Source organism: Alternaria viburni (genome assembly GCF_023758015.1).
Source record: "Alternaria viburni strain BMP 2772 chromosome Unknown scaffold_28, whole genome shotgun sequence".
Lineage (NCBI taxonomy): Eukaryota > Fungi > Ascomycota > Dothideomycetes > Pleosporales > Pleosporaceae > Alternaria > Alternaria viburni.
In genome coordinates, this window is record NW_026055797.1 from 473,651 (window position 1) to 499,854 (window position 26,204).

The window sequence follows — 26,204 nt, forward strand, 5'->3', positions numbered from 1 at the left end:
CTGTCTCTTACTCGCAAGCATCGGCGTTACTTCACTTCGCCTCTCTTATTCTCTTGATACCCTCCTCTGTCCTTTAGCGTTCCATCACAGCCCATCGTCTCACAATGGCTTTCATCCAGAAGGGTCTCAAGAACATTCTCCAAAAGAACCCCCACGATGTTGTCTTCCTATCAGCACTTCGGACGCCAGTCACAAGGGCGAAGAAGGGTGGACTACGCGATGCATACGAGCATGAACTTCTAGGAGCGGTATGCCATCCTCAGCACCTGCGGTACACAGACCCAAGCCCTAACAGCATCCCAGGTTCTCAAAGCCACAATGGCCAAGTTCCCCAACCTCGACCCCGCGAAAATAGATGATATATGTGTCGGCACCGTTCTCGCAGAGCTCGGTGGTTCTAAAGCCGGTCGCATGGCAGCGAACCACGTCGGCATACCCACCACAACCTCCTTCAGCACCGTAAACCGCGCCTGCGCATCCGGCCTCTCCGCTATAACCTCAATCGCGAACTCAATCGCAGTAGGACAAATAGACGTCGGCATTGCAGGCGGCATGGAGAGCATGACACGAAACTACGGCAGCAGGGCCGTACCCACCGAACTCTGGCCTGAGATGAAAGAAAGCCCAGTAAAGGAAGCCAGAGACTGCATAATGGCCATGGGCATAACCTCGGAAAACGTCGCATCACGCTACGGCGTCAGCCGCGCCGACCAAGACGCCTTCGCCGCCGAATCACAACAGCGCGCCGCCAAAGCACGGAGAAGCGGCCTCTTCGACGACGAGATTGTACCCGTAACTACACGATGGATCGAGCCCGAAGTCCCCGAGAACACAAAAAGCATCACCGTAACGAAGGATGATGGAATCAGGCCTGGAACAACGGTTGAGAAACTCGCGGAGATGAAACCTGCGTTTATCAAGGACGGCACAAGCACAGCGGGAAACAGCAGTCAAGTCTCCGATGGCGCGTCTGCAGCGCTGATGATGCGTCGGTCCACCGCTACGACCCTCGGTCTGGAATCCCAGATTATCGGTAAATGGGCGGGCACACAGGTCGTTGGCTGCTCGCCTGACGAAATGGGCGTCGGACCCGCGTTAGCCATTCCAAAGCTGCTTGATTACACTGGCCTGCAAACATCCGATGTGAATGTCTGGGAGATCAACGAGGCGTTTGCTAGTCAGGCTTTGCATTGTATCAGGACACTGGGATTGGAAAATAAGATGGACAAGGTGAATCCGAATGGAGGAGCTATTGCGTTGGGGCATCCGTTGGGAGCGACGAGTGGAAGGATGTTGGCTACGTTGCTGAATGAGATGGGGAGGAGTGGGGAGCAGGTTGGTGTGTTGAGTAAGTGCATTGGGACGGGTATGGGGATGGCTAGTTTGATTATCAGGGAGTAGACAACGACATAGCTGAGAATCAAAACTTGTCCATATTAGATTGAAGGTATCTTGCTGTTTGACCTTTGCACTGGACCTCCCTCCGAGGCAACTGGGTATCAAAGTAAGGAAATATTAACGCTGCTGAATGCACATCGCTCTCTTTAAGCTCATCGCCCTCTATGCCTTTCCTTTCTTACTCTTCTTCTTTGACCGCTCAGCTAGAATCTCGTCGAGGAAGCTCTTCGCTTTTGTCTTCGCTTTCTTGGGTGCTGGTTGGGTGGCTTCTGCGTCCTCCTCTCCCTCCTCTTCTTTCTTGATAGGTTTCGCGTCTACCTGGGCTTCTGTAGCTACGTCCTCCTTTGGTACATCCTCCTCTTCTTTCACAGCGGCACCTCCCAATCTCTTTGCTCTCGTCTCTTCATCTTCGTTGTCGCTGTCCGACGGCTTCGCTTCTTGCTTCACCTTCTTCTTCTGTCTCTTAGATTTGAATGTCGCAGCCCTTCCCTCTTCGTCATCGTCCGACTCTTCTTTCTTAGCAGCAAGCTTCTTGTAATGTTGAGCTTTTGAGGCTGCATTCGGTCTCGCAGCTTCTTGTTTCGCAGTAATGTGGGCTTTTGCTTTCTTTTTACCAATCAGTTGTTGGAGAAGTTTGTCGTCTGATGTTCGTATTCTGCTGGTAAAGCTGCCATCTTCGATATCCTTAGGAACTATGCCGCCAACACCGATTCTGGGGATACTGTTAGAGATGCGATCGGCAACACAACAACGCATGTTTACCTGTCGTGAGCGTAACTTTGTTTCAGATCTTGATCATCGTCTTCAACTTGTGTTTTCGCATCACCATCCGCAGTGCCCCAATCCGGCCGCGACCCATAGAGCGACGCCAAGAGTTTCTGACCCTTTGCCTCGAGCAGACTTATGCGATTTGCGATGACATCGCCCTCATTATTCCGTTTAGACATGGTTGCGCGATTACTTCGACGCGCATCAGGTCCAGTCGCTTGGTGTTACAGAAGTTCCCGGCCGCGATATTTTTGAGAGGACCCGGTTCATTCTCGGCGCGCTAGCAGACGTCCGCAACAGCCCTGTGAAGCCGCAACACCAACGGAGCTGTGCACTCCAGCTCTACCCCCTCCCAACTCCCCTCTATATACCCACACGTGTGTCTGCCGCTCAGACATCATGTACAACTTTGCCCGCGCCCGGCCGCTGGCTCGCGCTGTCCGCGCCGCTGCTGTATGTCCACGGGCCTACTCCGCAAAGCTGCGAAAGCCTCTTACGCAGCGTGCACCACATTGGGGGGTCAAGTGCTAACACGGCCTAGGAGACACCGCTGAAGCGCTCTGTCGTCCAGCAAAGGAGAGGTCTCGCCATCCACGAATACAGGTCCGCTGCCCTGCTCGAGTCGGTACGATTACTCCACCGCATGTCCACCAATTTCGAGGGTCCAGATATCTAATGCGAATTTCAGTACGGCATCGGCGTGCCCAAGGGTGGTGTCGCTACCAGCGGCGCCGAGGCAGAGAAGATCGCCAAGGAGATTGGTATGCGACAGCAAGAGTGAATGCAGAGTCGTGGGCTAATGCGCGCAGGCGGAGAGGATGCTGTTATCAAGGCCCAGGTTCTCGCTGGAGGCCGTGGAAAGGGCACCTTTGACAATGGCTTCAAGGGCGGTGTCAGAGTCGTCTACTCGTATGCTACTTCGCAACCATAACACGACCCCGGCCACCCTCTAACACAACATGCAGTCCCCGCGAAGCCTCCATCCTCGCCGACCAGATGATCGGCCACAAGCTCATCACCAAGCAAACTGGAGCCGCCGGCCGGCTCTGCAACTCCGTCTTCATCGTCGACCGCAAGTTCGCCCGCCGCGAGTTCTACCTCGCCATCCTCATGGACCGCGCTTCACAAGGACCCGTAATCGTCGCTTCGTCGCAAGGTGGAATGGACATTGAGACTGTTGCCAAGGAGCACCCCGAGGCCATCATCACCACCCCCATCGACATCCACAAGGGTGTCACCGACGACATTGCCCGCAACATCGCGACCGAGCTCGGTTTCTCAGAGCAGTGCATCGAGGACGCCAAGGACACCATCCAGAAGCTGTACAAGGTCTTCATGGAGAAGGACGCTACTCAGATCGAGATCAACCCCCTCTCTGAGACCACCGACCACCAGGTCCTCGCCATGGATGCCAAGCTCAACTTCGACGACAACGCCGACTTCCGCCAGAAGGAGGTATTCGAGTGGAGGGACATCACCCAGGAGGACCCCGAGGAGGTCAAGGCCGCTAAGGTTGGCCTCAACTTCATCAAGCTCGACGGTGACATTGGCTGCCTCGTCAACGGTGCCGGTCTCGCCATGGCCACCATGGACATCATCAAGCTGAACGGCGGCGCGCCCGCTAACTTCCTCGACGTTGGTGGTGGTGCTACACCTGAGGCTATCAGGCAAGCGTTCGACTTGATCACCAGCGACCCCAAGGTTACTGCCATCTTCGTCAACATTTTCGGTGGTATCGTCCGTTGCGACGCTATCGCCAAGGGTCTCATCCAGGTTGTCAACGAGATGAACCTCAAGACTCCTGTTATTGCTAGGTTGCAGGGTACCAACATGGAGGCTGCTCACAAGCTCGTAAGTTACACCAGAACAACAAATTTGACATGCAGTCATGCTAACACGTCATGTTCCAGCTCAACGACTCAGGCCTCAAGATCTTCTCCATCGACGATCTCCAAGCCGCCGCTGAGAAGTCCGTCCAGTTCTCAAAGGTCGTCAAGATGGCCCGCGACATCGACGTCGGTGTCGAATTCACTCTTGGTATTTAAACTCTTTCAGCATGAACCCTTTGCTGGCTGACCACGTTTGTGCATGATAGGTTTGTAGATAGATGGAAGCCGAATTAAGCAAGCGGTGTGTCTTATGAAAGTTTGTTGGTCTTGGAATGCTTTTCTTCTGCGTATGGCGGTGTGAATCTGGTGTGCGGTGATGTGAGGAGTGGTGCGAGACGCTGACAGCTTACCCCGCCGATGTGTGACCACTGACCCAGCTTGCTGATGATGATGATCACCATCCTCACAACACTATGATCCGGTCGAAATAACAGTCCACAGACCCAATTATCGTATATACGCTCATTGTCGAAGCGGACGAAACATCGCGTAGACATGATGGCTTTTAGGAAGGGCACAGAACGACCCAACGGACGCACCGCATCTAGGTCTCTTCCGGCTGCTTTTAGAAAACAGCACAACAGCACGCACCACATACGTTGTACATTTGTGATTTTGAGAAGAGCACGCCTCATCGCCAGTTCGTGGAGAAATTTTGGAGAGGAGAGCACAGCTCATATCCCAAAACAAGTGGGCTTTTAGAAAGAAGAGCACAGCTCATGTACACTTGGCTTCACGTTTCAAGAGAAGCGCACCAGCACACACCATGAGCGGGCCCTCCGGTGTTTTTGGAGAAACAGAAGGAAGTGTGGATGTTGAGGAGAAGGGGAGAAGAGAGGCAAGCGGAGGTATCTATACGCCTTTGCCCACGTGCCGACCGCATATGATGCCTTCGTCGTAATTTTTTGGTAGTGGGTATGTTGATGGGGGGTTTGGAGAGACGTCTCTCATGAGAAGTTCTTTATGTCGTTTTGAAGAAGAGAGGGGCAAGGCACTTCGCACCACATAAGCTGGACCTCAGTTGTTTTGGAGTTTTCAAGGTAGAAGTGGATGTACAGAAGAAGGCAGAGAAGAGGCGAGAGACGGTTTATATACCCGTGTCGCAACCCGTCCGCTGCACATGTACTGTGCTGCCAACTTTTTTTGATACCCGAAATCCTTTTTGAACAGTTCGACGGATACTTTTCATATCGCAGTCTCGAATTCTTTTTGGAACAGAGGGATGGCTCTTTGCGCAACATCCAAAGTATGTTGATGTTTTTTTGGACAGAAGAATGTAGAAGTGGATTTTCAGGATAAGGCGGGAGAAGAGACATGAATACATGGACACGTAACTTCAATCCACTTGCCCACTCCACATGGATGCTGTATGGCGAAGTTTATGGTACCCGGTGTCTTCATCGAGGGAGTCGGACGAACAATCCTCACATGTCGAAATAGCGCCATGTTTTGACTCGGAGAGAACAAGATCATGGGACCTGCGCACATGGTTTTTGGATAATGCAAGAGGATTGCGAATGTAGAGAGGAGGTAGCGGGAGGCGAGCGCGACATTTTATAACGTCTTGGTCGCTTGGCAGGCGCACATGGATGCGTTTGGGAGGTATTTCTAGTTTTCGATGTCTTCGCAAAAGGGGTGGAGACAAGCTTCTCATACGCCAATACCCACGGGATTTTCGAGAGGGAGACCGCGACCCGGACAACATATCTGTGACGCCGTAACATTTTTGTCAGATTGGAAAGAGGCGTAGGTGTAGAGAGAAAGACGAAGAGAAGCAGCGAGCGCAGGCTTATATGCTATTTTAGAGACGATCTACTCCCACATCGATGCGATAGATAGTTGTTTTGTTAATACTCAGTATGTAGATTCAAATCCGAAGTCGCTTTTCATAGGTAGTGGTAAAAGTCACTTTGGAAGACGCGCAGCAGTCGCTCACATGTCGACCATTTCATGTGCTTTTGGAGAATACGAAAGAGGCGTGGGTGGTAAGAGAAGCTTTGAGGCAAAGAGAGCCAAAGACGATGTTGTATACTGCGCGACTGAGCGCTTGACGCACATTATTGGTCGGTATAGGCTTTTCTTATGGGTATTGAATGTGTTGGTAAAGGTGGGAGAAGCAATGCTCATATGCATACATATTGTTGTTTTGGAGAGGAAGAATGCCGCGCATAGCATCGGCGAACCATGATTTTGAAGAGCATGGAGGGTTTTGAACAGAAAGTGGAGGCAAGTAGAAAGTTGAACAACTTCGGGTTTTATATGAGCTGGAAGAAGCTCTCACCACGCATGACTGGTTCGCGTGCTCTTTTTCGGGAAACCAGGTATGAGAATTGAACTCATCGGAACGCTTCGCATACGTAGACTCCAAATTGGTTTTAGTCTTGCTCATGCAAAGCCATCGCATTTCGATATGTCGATGTTCACATCTGTCTACGCGAGAGAAAGCCATGGCAAAAGTGTAGGTGTTTTGAATGAGTATGTAAGCGGAGACACAGGTGGCTCCTCATGATTATTGAATTTGTTCTTTTCAAAAGGAAAGATTGGAGTTGAGATTGCGGAAGGAGAAGAGTGGCAGACGTTGAGGAAGTATTTATACTTCCAAGTCTCATGTACTCAGCCATCACGATGTTTAGGTTCGCTGAGTGTCAGCGCATGAAATGGCGGGTAGTTTCGCATCTCTTCAGCATGGTATGTTCTTGTAGTGCAGATGCACGACCATATGGCCATGCGAAAAGGCTTTTGGCAGACCGAGACTGCTGCTAAAAAATGCTCATAAAGATGTGCGGACAGGCTTTTTGGAGAAGGAAGGACTACGAAACTCCATGCCACTTTTTGATGGCGCGTTTTGGAAACACGTAGATTAGGTGTTGTTTATGGAAGAGTTGTCCATCAGCGAGAGAGGCGTTTATATACTCAGCCCTGCACTAACACCGCCCAGGAGCAAGATGCATATGAGTAATGTAGAGGGTGAGATGTTCAGTCATTTGGTGATCACTTTCGTTGCGCCGTTGTAACATTTGGTAGTCCAAGAGGAAGACATCAGTCTTTCCAAGCGCGTTTTCTGGTAGTTGATCAAGCTGGCCGCAGACATGCCCCAATGATAAGATAATTTTGTGCCTAACCAAGCGCGGACATATCATGGGGCACTGTGTTATAGATTTTGGTCACACATAAAACAGTTGAAGAGAAGAATATGGAAGCAGGCAGATCTTTACTCCGACTTGCTCTGAGGATGCGCGGAATGATGAGGTGCTCTCAAGTCCGCACTCTCATGGACATCATCGGTGTCTTTTTCGACTGTGTGTAGTCGCGGGAGTGTTCCGAAATTCCCTGGTATCAGTCGGGTTTTCACCCATGTGGGAATTGACTTATCGTGTAATGATACTAGAGGTAGTGAGTGAATCGCGCTGACCTCTTAAGTGCTGGAGGACATGAAATGTGAACGGCGCATTTTGAGACCGCAAAAGCTTTTTTAGCATCGTGTATGACTTCGGAGATTGTTTTAGATTTGTGGCTGGTTGTGGAAAGAAGAGATAGCTTAAGTGAAGGGTGTTTATACGTTGGGGAGACTACTCCGGTGCGCTAGTGCCACCCCGAGCACCGACGTTTGGTATGACACCACTGCCCATTTTCACATGAGTCAGCACGTCAGCGGAAACGTGATAGTTCTGTCATAGCATTGAAGTCTATCATACGATGTTGCTGCTTATAGAACTCATACACCGAAGTCTCCTTTCAATGTCAGCTTGAGCAAGTCGTCCTTCACAATCTCTTCCTTGCGGCTAAGAAGATCCTCCACATCCCAGTTCGCAGCGATGAAGCGACCGCTCAAGAACTTTGCCTTCTCTTGACATAGCCAAACGGCAGTACCACCAACAAGCTCGGGGCTGTCTTGGTTGAACAGCGAGCGGAAGGGCTCACGCAGCATGTCGGTCGCGACAAGACCCGGATGCATCGACACGGCGGTAACATTCGGGTACTCCGCAGCGACGTACGTAGCCAACGCGTCGAGGATGAACTTCGACATGAAGTAGGCGCCAAGCGGCGGAACGGTAAAGAACGCCTGCCATGAGCTTACGTTGACGATCGTGGCAGGTGTATCGGGGCTGGGCAGTAGGCGAAGGAAAGAGCGGATGAGCAGATAGTTGCCTTTTCCGTTGATCTCCTACAATCGATGTATCAGTTCATGCGGTTTTGACTCAGGCACTGCGGGATGAGCAGCGAACGGGACGGATCTTACGAAGTTCCTCCACCATTGATCGGGGTCTGTGTCGTGCAGTTTCGGTCCGTCTCCAGTCATGGCGCCGGCTGCGTTGACGAGGACATCCGCGTGGCCGAATTTCTGCCGGATCGCTTCGAAGGCGGCCTCGACGCCTTTCGTGTCGGAAATGTCGAGAGCGTATGTAAGCGTTTCGATGTTGGGGTTCGCCTCTCTGACCGATTTCTCAGTAGCTGCGAGCTTTTCGGCGTTGGATGCCATCAACGCAACACCCTTTACACCGGCCTTGACGAAGGCAGGTACCATTGCCTGCGAGACCAAGTCTTAGCAGACGCAATAATGACGCGAATTCATGGCGAAAGGGGAGCGTTTTCGGTCAATTGTTTCAACGTACCATGGCTCCTATACCACGCGAAGCGCCAGTGATGACGGCTACCTTTCCTGCCAGGCTATGCTCTGGGATACTGGGATCAATGGCAGGGTACGCGTCTTGGTGTGCATTCTTCGTGAACTGCATAGACGTGACATAGAAGTCTTTCGGAAGCTTGCTGAGGTCGGCCATCGTGAATGTGCTTTGGGTTCGGGTGATACGGAGAATACGCTGTAGCAAGATAACGCAAAGATGCTAACCAGAGTCTAGAAGTACCACAGTCCACTGTGTTAACTTATGCGAGGCTCTGGGGCCAGAGGCCCCGCATTCGGGCTGCGATAATCGCCTCGTCGTGTCCCCACCCATGAAGCACGACTTGGCCATAGCAAACCATGTAATAAAAGCGTTGGCATGTTGACACCGGGGCGTCGGCAGTGAGGTGTTAAGGTTGCGGAACGTCCCAAGCGAAGCCCGTTGGGAATGTTTGAGCGAACGAAGGCGATGATCATCTCCGCTTAGAGACTAGCGTAGGATTGCGGACCCTGTTTTTGACATTCACCTGAGATCGATGCAGAACCCCCAATTTCCTCAATCCGGTCCGAATCGTATCGACATCGCTATCGGCACGTACTCATTCGTCTAGCGACTCGTGGTTTCGATCCGACAAGCTTGACCAGAGATACTCACATGCCCACGCAATGTTTGCCCAAACTCTGGGGATCTGACATGTCGGAAGCGAGGACGCACACATCGGAATACCGAGGTGTGACGACGTTAACAGGAATGCGGGTACCCGAAAACGATAGATCGTGATGGCAGCATCAGGGGCAGTAAGACATGTCGTGATAGCGGAACCCACTCTGCATGTTGTCTTCTCGGCGTCCTGATCGACCGAATGCACACCCATGCGGGTGAAGGGGTCGCGGGAAATTCTTTGGCGATCTTATACCAGGCTGTGAATGCAGAGCGTTCCATCCATTCTCTTGGAACCTTGGTCTCTGCAGCATTGTTTGTGTACTTCAACAGCCCAAGAATGTCAAACTTCTCCCCACTCTGGCCCCATTCAACTCCGCAAGTTGTTCGAGAGCACCAGCTGTAGCTCAACACAACGAATACGTACTGAACGGCAACTATAACTCACATATCAATTCAGAATGACACTTCATGAGGTAAGCTGACCCAGATGGGACGCCTCGAGTGGCGCTGACTTTGATGCAGGATCTAGGCCCCAACCTCACGGCGACCGTCCTTGTGACGGGGCTGCTTGCCTTCATCACCATGGGTATGCGGGCGTATGTCAGGATCACCAAGCATAACTGGGCTCTTGAGGACTGGGTTATGGCAGTAGGATGCGTACGTATCTAACCTTCACCATTGTCGAGAACACACTGAGCTCACTCATCGCAGTTGCCTCTCATGACACTGACTATTGTCACCACTATCGGCTCCTATTACGGCATCGGCGCCAAAGACAGTACTTTTGCTAAGCCTGGCAACCAGAAATACGTCGAGACAGCATATTTCGTGAGTCATTATCCAGTGTAGCACTGAGTTGGTCGGTCGCTAACAACATTCAGTGGTTCTTCCTCTATGAGGTCTTCTACTGCACATCCATCATCTTCGTCAAGCTGAGCATTGCCTTCATGCTGAACCGGATAGCCGGCAGGAGAATGGTCTACATCTACATCAACTACGGCATCATGGGCCTCTGCGCGGCGACCAATCTGGCAGCTATCCTGTACATCATCTTCCAGTGTTGGCCAGTGGAGTAAGTACAAAGCAATCCGGCATCACGTGGTAATGCTAACCGTATACTTCTCAGGGCTGCTTGGAGGGCTGATCTCATGGCCGAAGGGACCTACTGCCAGCCGCCAGTGTATCTGCAAAACGTCTACTTCTTCTGCACTTCGGTCAACATCTTCACCGACTGGGCTACTGCGCTCATGTGAGTTACTCGAGATTCTGCTGTCGAGTAGGCACTAACGTAGACCAGGCCAATCGCTCTGCTCTGGAACGTTCAAATGAACAGGAACACCAAGATCTCAGTCGGTGGCATCTTGAGCTTGGGTATCTTGTATGGCAAATCCATGAATCTTACCGATCACTGTACACCGCTAACATCGCTCTAGCACATCCATTTCCGGCCTGGTCCGTCTGAAATACACCGTTGGGCTGACAAGCAGCCACGACTATCTTTGTAAGTACTCCCAGACCCTCATCCCATCACAACACTAACATTTCTCCAAGACGGCCTCGCCAACATCCTCATCTGGGGCTACGCCGAACCCGCACTCGGCATGCTCGTCGGCAACATCGCAACCCTCCGCCCACTATTCCAACGCCTCCTCCACCTCGGCTCAAGCGGCTCCCACCAACCTCGCTCAGGCACACCCCACGGTGTCAGCAACCCCGACCGGTCGCACCGCTACAAGCCTTTTGACACCGAACTCGAGCTCGGCACGGTCGCAGACAACCAGGACGCGCACATGCCGGCGATCAAGGTTCATGCGGGACGTGTTAGTGTTTCGAGCGATAGCGAGAGTCAGAAGGAGATTTTGGAGAAGAATGATCGGTTCGTTAATAACAACAAGGACAGCATTGTTGTTAGTCGGCATGTGGAGATTAGTCGCTCATAGGAGTGGCTACTTGACTGTCTGGGGGTCGCGTGAGGGAGGCAAGTACGACAGGTTCATGACTGTATTATATTGTCCATATACCATGTCTCTCGTTACCATCTAAAGAGTGAAGGTGCGATTATCCTCGTCTTTTTCCGCGACATCAGATTGAATGTGGCCATTTACATCGTTTCAAAAAGTTTCTTCGTACTGATTCACGCGGATGTGTATCCTGTATTCCATCTCGCGTAAAAAGTAGAAATGCTCAAGACAGCAATCAAAGTTGGTATTGACGGGGTTGAAGCCCGGGGTAATACGCAAAGAAGCACTGACATTCAGACTTTCGGAAGATAGTCTTTAGTGGCGTTCGTCACTTTCACAACACGGGATGATCTGTCATGCAACTAGTGAAAGCCGACGAAGAAGAGACCATCAACTTTTTGTTCATCGCTTTGTTTTGGATAGTAGAGCCGCAGACCAGCCAATTTCATGACAAGGTTGAATATCAGCTTTCGGTCTGAGGCGTCGCATTTGTGAGGAGGAATAAGGAATTGTAAGCGGAGCTTTATACACAAGGATCAAGATGACACTAGTAACGCTGTCGCTAGACCAAAGAGCTAACATGAGCTCTAAGTGTTGCTTTTTGAAAGGCTAGCAGCAAAGCCGCCCTGCACATGTGCGAGCGACTCCAAATGGCTGTCTCATAAGACGTGAATATAACACTTTGCAGAGATGAACGTTCGAATTGATGCCCACATTGCCTTTTCATTTGTACAGTTTTTGGTGTTGACTTCTTACCACATGGGTCTGCGGTAGAATAATTTTAGAGAATTGGTCCTCAACAGCAACGTGATCCTCAAATTCTCTCACTCGAAAGACACATGTCATAATAGAATAGACTTTTTGAAGTCAACAGGATGCATACATTGCCGTTGAGCTTTTGGCTTTTGCAAAGGCGCCGGAACCCACAACCATCGAAGACGACTCCAATTGTTTTGGATTCAATGCACACGTAAAGATGTAGAAGATGAAAGGAAATACTCGGAGGAAGGACACTCTATATGCAAGCAATTCCGTGTGTTATTGCCATTTGATAGGCTTCTCTAGTATCAAAAATCGCGAAAGCAACATGAGTTAGTTGTTGTTGTTGTGTTCCTGGGTCAAAGCAGGACAGCACATGAAGTTGGCTTAGGAGATTTTTGGAAGAACGCCAGCTGGAAAAAGTCTCTCAGCACTCATCAGTCCAGCATATCAGATTTTGGAGACTTCGGCGGTGACTCAATGTGGAAGGACGCGTGCACACATGGCGGGTACAGATAGCCCTTTTAGTTCCGCAGGAAGAAGAACTCCACTCTTTCATCTATCCACTTCCTCAGGATTTTTGGAAGACTGCAACTTTCAAAGCTTGTTGAAATTCATCACTTGGAGAGAAAAGGCGCCAGGCGAGAACATGTAGTGTTTCTCACCGAAGTTTTAGAAAAGCAGAAGAGACAAGACTCCATGCGCCATGTCTAAACACCTTGGGAAAAGCCTCAAGGCTGTTGATGTTGAGAGCAAGAGTAGGGAAAAGAGAGAGAGAGTTATTTATACAGCCAGCGCACGGTTTCAGGATGCGATACGAAGTCGTCGGGGCAGTACGCACGCCTCATGTGGTTGTCGTACTTCGCTTTGGACGGAATTAAAGGTCTGTATACACCAACCTGCATTGAGAAGCTTGTAGTTTTGGAAGCCGCAGAGAGAGGGCCATGAAACGCAGAAAAGATTGTTTTGGACAATAGTGGCAGTCTGTCACCAAGAACTTCCACATCAAATGCTAGCTTGTTGATTTTGTCTGCAGGACGCGACAAACATAGGACGTCATCGTAATGTTTTCGAAATAATTCAATAGAAGTGTGGTTGGCAGGAAACACCATTGTGTCTCCGATAATGACTTTGAGGTGCAGGCGAGAAATCCATAGAAAGTGAGGGTTTTGTTTTGAGTTTGGTCTCGACGTCCACTCATACGGACAAGCTTATTGAATTTTGGAGAGGGCAAATGGCAAGTAGTTGATGATGGAAAGAAAGGTTGGGAAAGAATAAAGACGGTATTTATACCCCTCGACGCACGAAGCGCTCGAGCTAGTGTGACTAGTCAGTCTCGTGACTCTGGTACATCCAAAGGGTGTACATGCACTTGCGTACCAATTTTCCTCATCAAGAGCTTTCATAGGCAACATTTGTTGTTATTCATTGGCATCATGCCGACCTCAAGAGTAATTATTCGCTTTCTTCATCAGCAAGCTTACTCCCGCCATAGCAGGCAATCATCTCCGCTCCTCTACTGTCCACCAGTCTGATTATCCTTCTGCTCCATACCCACGCTCCTGCCGCCAGCCTTGGTTGTGTCGCCAACGAAGTTGCCCGCCGCTATCACAACACGTCAGCCAAACTTATCCAAACCCGGCCGTTTCTAGGGGCACTCACCTTTAGTAGTATCACCAGCACCCTGCGTGATACCCGTAACAGCATCACCGAGTCCCTTTCCACCAGCTGCGACAACATTGCCGGTAGCATCAGTGACGCCTTGAACGCCCTTACCGACGGTGTTTGTTGCGGCGCCTAGAGTGTTTCCTGGATTGTTAGCATGTGCATTACTCTTCTGATTGCGTTCTTCCTGCTTGGACAGAGGCAGGTGTAATGGGACGTACCGAGACCGCTAGCAGCGGTGCCGAAGAAGCCCTTTTGTTGGTTGTTCTGGTCGGACATGATTGCTTTGTGTGGTAGACTCGTGCTGTGATTCGGGTTGGGATATAGAGCCTGATGTGAAGATGTCTGAAGTTTCGGTATAGGAAGTGTCGAGAGTGGGGTGTAATGTGCTTACTTCGGCCAGCCTGGTGTTCTGATATGTGGTTGACCACTCTGTCCTTATGACGTAGCCAGCTGCACCATTCTCACCTGCATCCCTGCGCGCTGCCCCTCACCTGGAAGTTGCGCAAAGACGCGCAACGCTCCTGCCGTATGCAAACGTCCCGCAGTAAGATCGACGTTTACATCACATCACATCATTGGAGGGGAACGTGCGTTCAACGGTTCCAGGGCCGGACGCAGACTTCCCTTGGCCCAGGCGCATCACAGACAGTATCACAGACAGAAGCAGAGTCATAATTTTTTACCAGTTTATTCGAACTAGATCAAGCTATTGCACAAAGAGTCATCTCCTCGTAGATCTTGCTCTCGTGTACGCAGGATCTTTTTCGCAAGTGCATGCCTAAGCAAGTTTGCTATCGTCGGCGGACACCGCATCACCAAGCCACCACTCTCTGTAAGAGGCAAAAAGAAGGAAAGGAGGATAACATGCGCATAAAGGGGGAGCGGGATTGGAGAGACCTCCACAGGAAGACGCGGTACTCCTTCTACCTCTTGGTCCTCCCTACCCCAAGGAAATCGCAGCGCAAAGAAAAGATGGAGGACTGAGGAAAACTTGGCCAAAATGCCCACCCAGAGCGCTCGTGAAAAGCGTGTGGTGTAGACCATCCCCATCTTCAGATCCGGAACGCCGTCATGAAGCATGCGCATAAAAAGAGTCATCGAGGCTTGTACCAACCAATGGTTTGAACACCCAAACCCATTTCGTGAGACCGGCCGTCAGACAACAAGGAAACTTTTGGAATCCATCGCTCTTGAAAGTCGCAGTAATGAAACCCCGCGAAATGCAGAACAATGCGCGCGCTGATGCCCCCTTCTATGCAACGAAACAGGCGATTAGATTACCGCGTGCGGTGTGGTCTATGGGTATAACCGTCACGCGCTCGAAAGGAAAGGTAATCACTCGGAAGGCTTGGCCTCCGCGTCGGCAGCAGACTCATCAGCAGCGTTGGATGTAGAGCCAGCCTCGCCGGCGTCTTCGTTGCTAAGAGCAGCAAGTGCACTGTGACATATGTTAGTAAAGATCTCGAGTAAAAACAGCACGGATCTTACCTGAAAGCGTTTGCATGAGCAGTGGCCTCCTTCTCCTTCTGCACTGGTGGTGTGCCATTGCGCGAAGAGGCGTTGGAGTCTTCACGACTACCCATGCCGGGACCGATACCCATACCACGGCGGCTACCGGCGCGGTTACCAAGCATGGACGGGCCGAGAGATCCAGCGTTGTTGAGGTTGCGTCCAGAAGCACCCTTGGACAGCTTACGGAGATCGTCCATTTGAACACGGCTGCCAGTGTCTGGAGGAGGCTGCATGCCACCACCTGAGAACGAGCGAGCGTCGCCGCGACCCATGGGAAGACGGCCACCGCCACCGCGTTGGTTTGATCGTGTGCGCTCCATCTCGGCGGCCTGTTGGGCTGCCATGGCTTCTTGATGAATCTCGGCGATAGTCTTGGGACCCTTGAGGATGTCCTTGGACTTCCAGCCGGACTTGCGCATGTCGACGGTGTCAAGCAACATGAAGTGCATACGGGAAGGAAGACCCTCCATGTTCATGACCTTCTCGATGCGCTCGAAGTACATGTTGATCATCTTGGGGCCGGCTTCGGCGGACTCCATCGTGGCACCGACAGTGCGTAGCAGCTTGACCAAGCTCTCAATAGCGGCCTCATCGGGGAGACCCTCAAAGTCGAGAAGCTTGAGCACACACTCGTGCATGATGCGCAGAGTCAACATGCCCAGCTTGTATAGCTCTCCGATGAACTGGATCAGACCGAGACCCTTACGCTTAGCTGCAGCGGCAACGTAGTACTCGTCTGACAGAAGCTTCGCCTCCTTTTCGCCTTCAGGCGCTTCGGGCAGGTTGACTTCCCAACCACGCTCGAACTCCTCTTGACAGCGGTTGAGGAGGTACTTACGGAAGAGAGCACCACCGACAACTGGCGCACCGTGCTTGTCGCGGACATTCTCATCCTTGATCTCGGTGCTCATGGTCTGCAACATGCGGCTACAGAACTTGGCGTACATGGACGACCAATGAGACTCGTCACAAGCCTTCTCAAAGGTGAGCTGAATGACCTGGCGAAGAGTGCGTCCATCAGTCTCATCCTTTGACTGTCCAGCGATCTCGAGGATTTGATCGGAAATCTTGTCGAACTTGTCGGGTGTCATCTTGTTGAGAGCGGCCTTGACCTTACGCTGTACCATATCCGGAGCCAAGTGGCCTGCGCTCATTTGAGCCTGGACAGCAGCGGGCTGAGTGAGCGACGTAGGCACCCAACCAGTCTGCGAGCGTTGGAGTGCCTTGACTTCCTGACCGGCGGTCAATGGCATTTGCTTGGCATCTTGAGCATGGCCGCCGCGGCCACCCTTGTGGCTGTTTTGGCCGCCCCTACCGCGTGAGCTGCCAACGCGAGGAGAATTGGGTTGATTGCGGTCGGCGCTCTGGTAGGAGCTTTGACGTCCTGACATCGACTGCCCGCCCATAGGAAATCCACCACGACCTCCACCTAGAACGACATGAGCAAGAGGGTTCGTCATAGAGCCACCGCGTCCGCCTTGGGCTTGCTGGAAACGCTGTTCGGATGTCGTACCTGGCGGGAGTGTGCGGCCTCCTGGCTGGAATCCACCACCTTGCCCAAATGTACCCATTCCACCGCCACCGCCACCGCCAGGGCGAGAGCCTTGACGTCCACCGGCGCCCAGATGCATAGAACCGGGACGAGCAGATGGAGGACCGCGAGCAGATTGGGGCTCGTCACCGACTGTCTCCTTGAGCTTCATGTCCCAGTCAACAGATGGCTTCTCCTTGAAGACATCCTGGAACTGCAAGAGGAAGTCCTTGTCGTACTGGCGGCCCTTGCTCCGGTTGCTGTTGTTAAGAGCTGGGTTGGGGCTGGCTACGCCTTGAGGATACATGACCTCAGCACGGACTTCGAGGAAACGTGCAGTCTTGAGTGCCTGCATACCAGCAGTCGGCTGTGCGGGCTCTACAGACTTGTTCGTCTCGAGCTTGAGAGCAGCTGGCTTGGGCTTGGAGCCAGTGGGGGTCTTGGAGGGTGCAGGTGCGGCAATAGGAGCTGAGGACTCAGCGGGAGCCGCCTCTTCCTCAGTCTGAGAGGCACCAGGACCGAACATGGTATTCTTCTTCAAGCTTGCGAAGAGAGCCTTGTCCTTGGCTTCGCGCTCGGCCTTTTGCTCAGGAGTCTCTGCTGCGCGAGCGGCTTCAGCCTCTTCGGCTTCGCGCTCTAGCTTGCGCAGACGCTCCTCCTCCTGCTTGACCTTCTCGGCAGCGTTGGCCTTCTCAGCCTCGGCCTTCTTTGCCTTCTCCTCGGCGTAGCGCTTCTCATCTTCTTCGCGCTTCTTCTCTTCTGCCTCCATCTCAGCAATCATGCGGTCCATCTCTTCGTCTTCGAGGCGCTTCTTCTCGGCCTCGTCAGTCTCGGCCTTCTTAGCTGCTTCGGCATCCTCCTTCTCCTTGGCTTCAAGAGCAGCTTTGGCGTCGGCCTCTTCCTTAGCAGCAAGCTTTGCATTGGCTTCGGCCTTGGCCTCTTCCTCTGTAGCTTCCTTGGCCTTCTTCTCGGCTTCCTCTTGTAGGCGGAGCTTCTCCTGGAACTGCTTGACAAACTCGGCCTTCTTGGAAGCGGTGTCTTCAGCACGAGTAGAGTCGGTGGCGCTCGGTGCGCGCGGAGGAGTGGGAGTGGCAGCAATAGCGGGAGAACGAGGGGCAGCAGGTGCAGCGGATGCTACAGCAGGCGGGGCAGGCGAGGCGCCCTTGGGCTTGAAGTCGACAACTTCACCATCAACTATACGCTGTTAGTATTGTCATATCATCGCATGCAGAGATTGCAACTTACCAGTCTTGATCTGGATGGCCTTGCTTTGCCTCTTCGGACGCTCAAAGGTGGAGCTAGGTGCGGGGCTTGCCGCCGTCATGCTAGGAGTGTGTGTGTGCGAAATGTGGTTGACGTTGGTCATCGCAGGTGTGGAAGGCTGAGGAACAGCAGATGACGGGCGCTCCGACATGTTGGAGGGAGTGCGCGACATGCTCTGAGCCTGTGGCTGATGACCGTAGGGGGCGACACCGTAGGGAGACGGTTGCATCTGAGGAGGGAATCCACGGCCTGGGCTGGCGGGAACACCTGGGTAGTGGATAGACTGCTGAAGTCCGTAGCTCTGCGGGTAGAAGTTGTTGTACGGGTCTAAGTTGGGCTGGGGCATGCCTCCGTAGATGGCCTGTGAGGAAATTTGTGTTAGGAATGATTCGATATTTGTACTTGAAAAGACTGAAACATTTGGTGGCGGAACAATTTGTGTGGGGACATTTGCCGAGTCCGATCGACCTTGGTTGAAAGGCCTCTCGGTCCCGACAGAAACACGGCTGGACATGGGAGAATTGTGAGAAACTCGCGATGCAGTCGATAAAACCGATCTGCGAGATGAAGAAACTGAGGGAGTTGCTGAAATAGCGGAGGATGTACTTGCCTGTTGAGGGTACTGCTGTTGCGGGTAGTATGGCATGCTCTGAGGATTAGCGAGGTGCTGTTGCTGATGCATAGTGGCAGGTGTCATAGCAGGGCTACGGTTCTGTGTGTAAGGAGAGCGCTGCGGGCCAGGAGGGTGGAATGGCGCAGCCTGGCCGCGGCCCATCTGAGGCATCGGGCGGAACGGCTGTGGCGAATGGTTGGCCATGTGCGGGTTGTATTGACCTTGAGGAGGGAATCCACCACGGCCGCCTCGGTTGGAGTACGAGCCGCCGCGGCCCATGTTTGCGTTGCTCATGTCGCTGTGCGCAGACTGGGAGGATTCGCGACGCATGTGTTGAGGCATCGTGTGCGAGTTTGGTTGAGGGGGCATAGCAGGGCGTGCCTGTGGTGGGGTCAGTATGTGAAGCGGAAAGAGGACTATATGGGGGGCAGGGCGCAAACTCACGTTAGGCTCAGTGCTTTCACCGCCCTGGCCACCGAACACAATGTTTGGCCTAGTGGGCAGTCCATCGGGCTTGGGGCCTCCCGAAATGGGCGTAGGAATGGGCGATGGTGAATGAGCGGGCGAGGCAACGCGCGGGTTCTGCACCTGCGCCGGGTTCAGGTTTCCCTGGACTACAGGCGAGGCGTGGGCAGGCGCTGGCGAGCCGGCAAGCGACCCGAACTTGATGCCAGAGGGCGGGCCGCCTGCAGTCGCAACCGGCGGGGTCTGCTTGATCTGGACAGACGACTTGCGCTCGTGGGCGCTGCCGTTGGGACCACCGCTGACGATGGTGGGCATGACGGGAATAGCAGGCTTGAGGGCGCCGTTGCCGTTCACCGGGGAGACAGAGGAGCTCTTGCCATGCTGCGCGCTCTGCGGTCCTCCCACTGCCACGGGCGGCGCTGCGCTAGACACGATCGTGGGTTTGGTCGCGTTGGCGTACGAGCTGCGGGCAGTGGGTTGAGCCGAACCGGCGGCCACGGTGGCGGACGATCCTGTAGAGGAGCTGTTCGCGGTCGCAGACGAGGAAGCGGCGATCGGCGGGGTTTGCGAAGTCGAGGCGGGATTACTCATGGACTCGGTGGTGGGTGAGGTGAGGTGCGGTGAGGGTGTGGAGGGCGGTCGGTAGGCTGCGCAATCGCTACCTGGCTGAGGGCGATGACGTTGGTGCTGGAATCCCAGATTCGAGCGAGGGGACGAACTCTGCGGAATTAATGAGTTGCTGGGACAGCGACTCGGGGGGTGCAGAAAAGAGTGTCGTCCGCGTGGGGAAGGGAAGGTCAGAGGTCAACTCCTTTGAGAAGGGTGTTGAGGGCTGTCCGAGCGCTTCAATGAAGAGGTCTCTGAACAGGTTTCCGTGTCCGGGAGGGGGATTTCGCCGAATAAATTCGTGAAATCGACGGGGCGGCTCGTGTGAAGATCACTGAGTCCGCTGCGTGTGTCGTGATGAGTGTTCTCGCAGTGGAGAGACGGGTGGGTGGAGGGATGGCGGTTGGGCTCTTTCGAAAATTGTTTGAGTGCCACACTAAGCCGCAACAAGGATCTTGTCCTAGCCGAGCCCTTGAAGGCAGTCCCAACACCTCGAATTCACACGGACAAATTGCCGCTTGCTTGCTTGGTGACTGCTTGCTCAGGGTCACGGGGCAGTCCTTTCACGATTAATTCATTGGTGCGCGCTCATAAACCATGGTGCGGATTGTGCCTTCCTCGGATACATGAGGCAAGCGCGAGGGGCTCCCACGCTGCCTCACCAATTCCAACTCGTTGATATCGTCATCACATACGCAGTAAGCAGAACATGACACACAGTGCTGCACTGCGCCCCAATGGCCTCGTTGTGACTCCTCCTAGCAGGACGTGACTATGGTTGCCGGAGGATGGAGACAAGGCTCTAGTACGTGGGGTGCCTTGCGCTGGGCCAGGCGGCAACGGCGAGCTGAGATACATCTTCTAGCAAACACCACCGTTGCGCAGACCCGTACGTCTACCGCGTACCAAACGCCCTGTTCTCACTCGCAGCATACAACCAGGTAGATGGTGACTTAACTTGACTATTATAGTTCAGCCCTGTGTCTCTCAGGACACACCCCGTTGCACAGCGAAGCACAGATGTGGCTATAACAAAGCAACAGCAGACAAGGCAGTCCTAGTCCCACGATACTGCCTAAGTTCTGTCAGCCATACAATGTCGAGATGCATCTCCCCTCCTGCGCAGATCGAAGAAAAATGTAAACCCACTGACGTCTTGCTGCGCATCTATGCACGATGACGGCGTGTCTCGCGGAGGCGACCATTCACGTGAAAGGCATCTCCGCCTTAACTCCATTGTCATGTGCGAACCTCAGGTATCGTTGCCACAATCGATAAGGTTGATCAGACCACTCTGTGCACCACCTCCAAAGTTACTACTGACTACAAGGCCCGACCTGACTCAGGTACGCGTCTTGAGCTTCACACGGACTCTGTTCTGTTGACCGGACGATGCATCGACAATTTTGTCGGCGACATGACTGCGCTGCGCTGCGCAAGCGATGAACAATGAACAATCATGAGACAGCGATAACATCATGATTACGACTGCTCTCAACAAAGGGTTTGTGAGGTAATAAGATCTTGGAAATTGCGCATGCTACGGGCGGCTTTCCTCACAGTACCAGTGAATGGAGTGGGTGTCAACCGGCGTCGATGAAAGTGAATGCAGTGAAATATGCTCTTTCGATATTGATATCCCGACCTTGGGGTGATGCAGATCTGTGCTGTCACCCGTTGCTAGTATTACTGCAGTAGCTCAAGAAGGGTATTCAAGAGGTAATGACCCTGAACCATCGACCGCACGCTTGTGAGATTGCAAGAGTGCCATCTGGACTACTGTGCCACCGTACCTAGGTATCTTTGACAACTGCAAAATGATCTTGGTACCGGTATATGGGTCGTCCTTCCGTCGCAATATCGGAATCTCGATTGTCACACCTGGGGAGAATACTGTAAGTCTAGCGTGTTCGGACGCGTACAGCCCACGTTCTTACAGCGGGTACCTAGGTAGGGCCGTTCAAATGCGCGGCCACCCCACAACCTTGGAGATATCTCAACAGGTGCGCTGCCGTCTACATTAGTCTGAAGACCCAAACTATTCCATATTGATGTAGAGTCCCAGGAGATGATTGTGAAATTCCTGCCTTACATGAGGCGGGGTCTGCTTTCTTGTGGAAGCAATGAGCTGCAACTGTGGGTCATTGCAAATGAACATGGCAATGTGAACGCATACCGCCACCAAGACATGCCCAGGCAGATGCAGGCTCTCCCATTGACTATGTATCACTTACCTGGAGATTACTGACACGAGTGACATGCCGCTTGGGGAGTCTACCCACCATCAATGCTCCCGAGGTCTCAACCCACTCAACAGCCACCATCATCGCCCGTTGCAATCCTTGACTCACACGAAACGAAACGGTGACACGACGACACGGCAACTTCAGCAGCCGAGTGCAGCCAGCAGCTGCCGGAATCCTGTCATGCAGCGTGGCATTAGCAGCGCACAGCCGACGGTTTTGCATGCGCCGGCAGCACAGCAGAAGCAATGTCGTGGTCGCAAAAGCAACGAACACGACCGATGCTGAAACCCTGCTGCGGGTGTAATGCAGCGGTCCGTAATGCCAGGTACCGAGGCCAGACCAGATGGCTTGGAGTCTCTGGCGGTTTGGTACGACCTCTTATACTTGCGTGTGGGCGAGTCGCCTCAGCGCTGAGGATTAAACCTCACGCGCCCTACCAACGAAATGAGGCATGACGTCCGCATTCTGTCGTGTTGCGACAAAAGAGGACAGCCATGCCTAACGATGCGTTGGCCATCGCAATTCCATCAATCGCATCCGCCCCGCAGTATTCGCCTCGGGATGCCGGAGATATGCAAGTCTGCGGAAAGCGCAATTCCCATAAATCTGGGGGTGTGGAGATGAAGGAGGAAACGAACGTCGCAGAGTCCCGCATACGGGCACCGTGGAAGAGGAAACTTTGACCGTCAGCGGCGTCGAAAAGTTCCACCTCTCATCGTCAGCCACACCCACATTACCTCGGCGAAGTGCCACTCTTACTTTCCTGTTAGAAAAGCCGCCGGCTGTGGCAGACGCAGACGCTCCTCTTCGAGTAGTCTCCCAAGCCTGCGTCTTGGGGCAAGCTCAGCTTTTAAAGCGTGCGCCAGCCTTCCGCATCTCGTATCTTGCTCCGGTGCCCGGACGCGCGAATAGGCGGGTCAGAAGGTTTGGTGTCGATGGCGCAAGCTTGCCGTCGTCCGATCGCTGACTGCCATGGCCTTGTTCGTATCCTTCGAGGATCGCCCTGCGCCGTATCAACGCAGGTGCATAACGGCTGAGGAACCACCCTCGGGCACTAAAAGCGCCTCACAATCCTTTGGCGTTGATGGCATGTGACGGGTTGGAGTCAAAATTGACATCGTATCAAGCTGCCGTAGGATTCTTTGCTTTGCTCAAAGTACCGGCCGTGGCTGCAGATGAGGAAGTTGCATGTGGGTGGGGAGATAGCAATGCAGGTGAAAGAAGAAATTTGGAAGGTCGTGCTCGTCCCGTCTTTGTTGTCTGCATCATCCCGTCCCGCCCTTTGCTTCTTCTGGCGTGCATCGTCATTCTCCAGAGGCGCGAGAGCCTGACCCACCACGAGCGAACTTGTCGAAGAAGCATGACTGCCCAACGGCTCACACATTCTGCATCTATTCGCCATGCGTATCAGCCATTTCCAATACCTTACTGCATTTCGCTTCTCGACCGAGGCGCCGCCTTAGGTACGTATCTCTACATCATCATGGCAGCGCTACCAGAAGTCGTGGCATCCCTGCTGACCTCGGGACCTGTGGAGCGAGACGCTGGCAGCGCAACCTCCACGTGATATGCGTCTTCCACCAATCGCCTCTAATACTGACAATTCACTCCGCGCCAAAACAGGAAAGCGACCCTGATGCGACCCGGCCAATCGCACATCCGGAACTCAGGACCGACGACGACAAGCACAACACAGCGTCGCAGGGCTGACCCCGAGAAACCCAGTGCCCTCCACCTCGCCAGACTGCAGACTCCACGATCCTTCTCGGCTCTTGAGGTGCCAATAGGGTGTTTGTGGTGGGATAAGCCTCGAGCCTTCTCCGCACGTCATGAAGGCTAAAAGTTCCTGTCGAACCAGTTCCAGGTCGTAATTCAGCCGGGATGGCACTCCCCTTACTCATCATTTCAGGCACGTCGTTCCGGACTCCTTGGGACCGCAAAGGCGCGACTCATGTGTACCTTGCACCACACCACCGAGCTGACGGACAATATTTCTGGTAGCGCCATTGCCCAAGGTCCGGTCCGGTAAGCTCAGCGGCTAGGCTGCGATGCGAGGACGTTTGTGAAAGGAAGGAATGTGGAGGAACAAGGTGGAGGGCGTGGTGCAAAAGCAGCGACAGGGAACGCTAGCCAACGCTCGTCCTGCACATGATGCGCTCCGCAGGAGGTGAACGGTGGCCCTCGAGGGTTCTGTCGGAATGGCGTACCGCATTGCGGCGGCCTTACCCCATGGGTGAGCCACGATGACTTCAGCGCCGGCCTGCGTTGTTGTCAATGCCATGGTTGCTTTCGCTTGTGCTCGGTGTGGTCCGTCCTGAGTCGCGCGTCTTGCTTTGGTCTGGAGTAACCTGCCCCGGCCCTGCCCTTGTCGATAAGTGGCCGAAGCTAGCGAGCTTAACTCGAGAATACAAGCTGCTAGAAACGTCTCTAGAGGGCGCCTATCACACCGCCGCTGGAGCCATGCACGGCGAGCCTCATCGCACACGAAGAGCAGCCGATCAACCTAGATCACACGCTCATGCTTCCGTACCCAGCACCGGCTGCAGGACATCCTCTGCCCATTCACACGACGTCTCCGCTGAACCATGTACCATGGCCTTCTCGAAGACCACCGCTTGGAAGAAGGCGCTCTGTGAATGACCCAATTCGCCCGCGTAGCCCTTACCCCGGCCGTGCCCAGCCTAGATTAAGCCTAAGATCTTTCTCTTGCCTTGACCAGAGCACCCGCGGCTCCTCAATCTAACGATGCCAGCAGCAGCCGTTTAATAACTCTAACAAAGTTAAGATCCACACCTAGCATTCGCTTCTTAGCGGAAACTCTCCAATCTGCCAAACCAGCCACTCAAACACGCCAGCCGCTGCAAGAAATTCATATCCAGTGTGTCACGCAGCTGCTGGCTTGGTCCCCACCCTGTCTTTGTCCATCAACCCTTGGCCATAGTTCCATACTCTGTTGCTGATGTGTATACTGCAGCTCGACGCATACCGATCCTGACAACAGAGCATAACCGACTATCCATCTTCCCCGCAAAATGCACAAACCCCGATCTTCCAAAGCACACGATGAACGTACGTCCATGCACCTGACGCAAAAAAACGGAAGGCGCAAGGACCCTACTCTACTCGCTGTCACTTCACCGTTTTGCTCTCCACGTTTTTTCCTTCCATGTTGTACCACCTTGCACAACCCACAATAATCCTCCCGCACGTAAGGACCCATCATCCGAACCCAGCAAGTTATCTGGTTCTGGTCCATCGGATGTCCGTATACGTAGGTCGCACTTGCTTCAACCAATTTAACCACACATGCCATGGCTTTCCCTGTCACGATATGCACAAGCTATCAAGCATGTGTACATCATTTCTTCGCAACCTTTCGATCCTCTCACACCACTTCGCCCAGCTATACCCTACCCCTACCGTACATAGCTTGCCCTGCCTCGCGCTACCAAAAGCGTAGTAACGGCACTAGAACACACCAGTACTGCGACGCACTACAACCCATGCAAAACCATCGGTTCCTGAGCCTCAGAAGCCGAAATTAATCTGCTGCCAAGCACCATTCCTGTACACATTCCTGCATGTAGTGACGACCAGTCCTTGAGGCCATGCAGCCCACAAAGCAGGTAAAGTCTGGGGTAAAGTGTGGAGATCATGCCTTTCTTCCCCCCGTCTGGCTTCGCGTCCCTTTCCCGCCCCATCCATCCATTCCTACCACGCTATGCAGCTTGTGCGAGCAATCTAAACATGTTCGTGGTCATGTGCGTGTTTGAGACTTTGATTAGGGATGGTCAGAGAGTCTGCATGGTGATGCTTTCCACTGCCTCGCTTCCTTCTCCCCCACCCATCCGGTGGTGGAAGGGAAGGATCGACGGCTGGGGCGCTGAGGGGGAAGCCGGCTTGGTGGTTTGTGGAAGCTTTTCTAGCTGAAGAAGATTCTAGTGCATGATACAGGTGGTGATGTGAAACTGTGTGTGTGGTTGCCATGTGGGTGTGCGTGAGACTCTGAGTGAGCCATGGCAGCGACCTGCGTCTGTCAACGCCCAAACGTCGTCAGTGTAATTAGTTGTTTTCGCCTTCGCGCTGTACGCGGGAAGTTTTTCATTCGTAGGCTCAGCTCATTCGTAATCGTAGTATCCACATTCCTGTCTAGATCTATCCGCCCAGTTTTTCTCTTCGCCCGGAATTTCGGAACAAGTCCTCTGCGCTGCGAGAGGTGCTCACGGTCCTTGATGTGACA

The 26,204-nt window shown here is 53.2% G+C and overlaps 7 protein-coding genes across 7 annotated transcripts; 3 read left to right on the forward strand and 4 right to left on the reverse strand.

The window, feature by feature from the left end:
• Positions 1–104: 104 nt before the first annotated feature.
• Positions 105–1,401, forward strand: J4E79_010137 (uncharacterized protein; the record flags this gene model as incomplete). The annotated part of the gene is made up of 2 exons (XM_049358977.1): positions 105–248; positions 304–1,401. 2 exons carry the CDS (start codon positions 105–107, stop codon positions 1,399–1,401), a joined length of 1,242 nt encoding a protein of 413 aa, XP_049206710.1.
• A 159-nt stretch (positions 1,402–1,560) lies between these two features.
• Positions 1,561–2,345, reverse strand: J4E79_010138 (uncharacterized protein; the record flags this gene model as incomplete). The annotated part of the gene is made up of 2 exons (XM_049358978.1): positions 1,561–2,110; positions 2,161–2,345. 2 exons carry the CDS (start codon positions 2,343–2,345, stop codon positions 1,561–1,563), a joined length of 735 nt encoding a protein of 244 aa, XP_049206711.1.
• Positions 2,346–2,565: 220 nt separating this feature from the next.
• On the forward strand, positions 2,566–4,211 carry TCA9 (Succinate--CoA ligase [ADP-forming] subunit beta, mitochondrial; the record flags this gene model as incomplete). Its single annotated transcript, XM_049358979.1, has 6 exons — positions 2,566–2,619; positions 2,708–2,791; positions 2,855–2,927; positions 2,976–3,075; positions 3,132–4,017; positions 4,077–4,211. The coding sequence occupies 6 exons, from the start codon at positions 2,566–2,568 to the stop codon at positions 4,209–4,211; spliced, it is 1,332 nt and encodes a 443-aa protein (XP_049206712.1).
• Positions 4,212–7,770: 3,559 nt separating this feature from the next.
• On the reverse strand, positions 7,771–8,836 carry J4E79_010140 (uncharacterized protein; the record flags this gene model as incomplete). The annotated part of the gene is made up of 3 exons (XM_049358980.1): positions 7,771–8,220; positions 8,296–8,583; positions 8,669–8,836. The coding sequence occupies 3 exons, from the start codon at positions 8,834–8,836 to the stop codon at positions 7,771–7,773; spliced, it is 906 nt and encodes a 301-aa protein (XP_049206713.1).
• A 962-nt stretch (positions 8,837–9,798) lies between these two features.
• On the forward strand, positions 9,799–11,280 carry J4E79_010141 (uncharacterized protein; the record flags this gene model as incomplete). The annotated part of the gene is made up of 8 exons (XM_049358981.1): positions 9,799–9,813; positions 9,863–9,997; positions 10,052–10,168; positions 10,222–10,412; positions 10,467–10,589; positions 10,638–10,718; positions 10,774–10,841; positions 10,892–11,280. 8 exons carry the CDS (start codon positions 9,799–9,801, stop codon positions 11,278–11,280), a joined length of 1,119 nt encoding a protein of 372 aa, XP_049206714.1.
• A 2,296-nt stretch (positions 11,281–13,576) lies between these two features.
• Positions 13,577–14,004, reverse strand: J4E79_010142 (uncharacterized protein; the record flags this gene model as incomplete). The annotated part of the gene is made up of 3 exons (XM_049358982.1): positions 13,577–13,665; positions 13,723–13,869; positions 13,947–14,004. 3 exons carry the CDS (start codon positions 14,002–14,004, stop codon positions 13,577–13,579), a joined length of 294 nt encoding a protein of 97 aa, XP_049206715.1.
• Positions 14,005–15,063: 1,059 nt separating this feature from the next.
• On the reverse strand, positions 15,064–19,703 carry J4E79_010143 (uncharacterized protein; the record flags this gene model as incomplete). Its single annotated transcript, XM_049358983.1, has 5 exons — positions 15,064–15,166; positions 15,217–17,965; positions 18,017–18,395; positions 18,609–19,028; positions 19,092–19,703. 5 exons carry the CDS (start codon positions 19,701–19,703, stop codon positions 15,064–15,066), a joined length of 4,263 nt encoding a protein of 1,420 aa, XP_049206716.1.
• Positions 19,704–26,204: the final 6,501 nt, after the last annotated feature.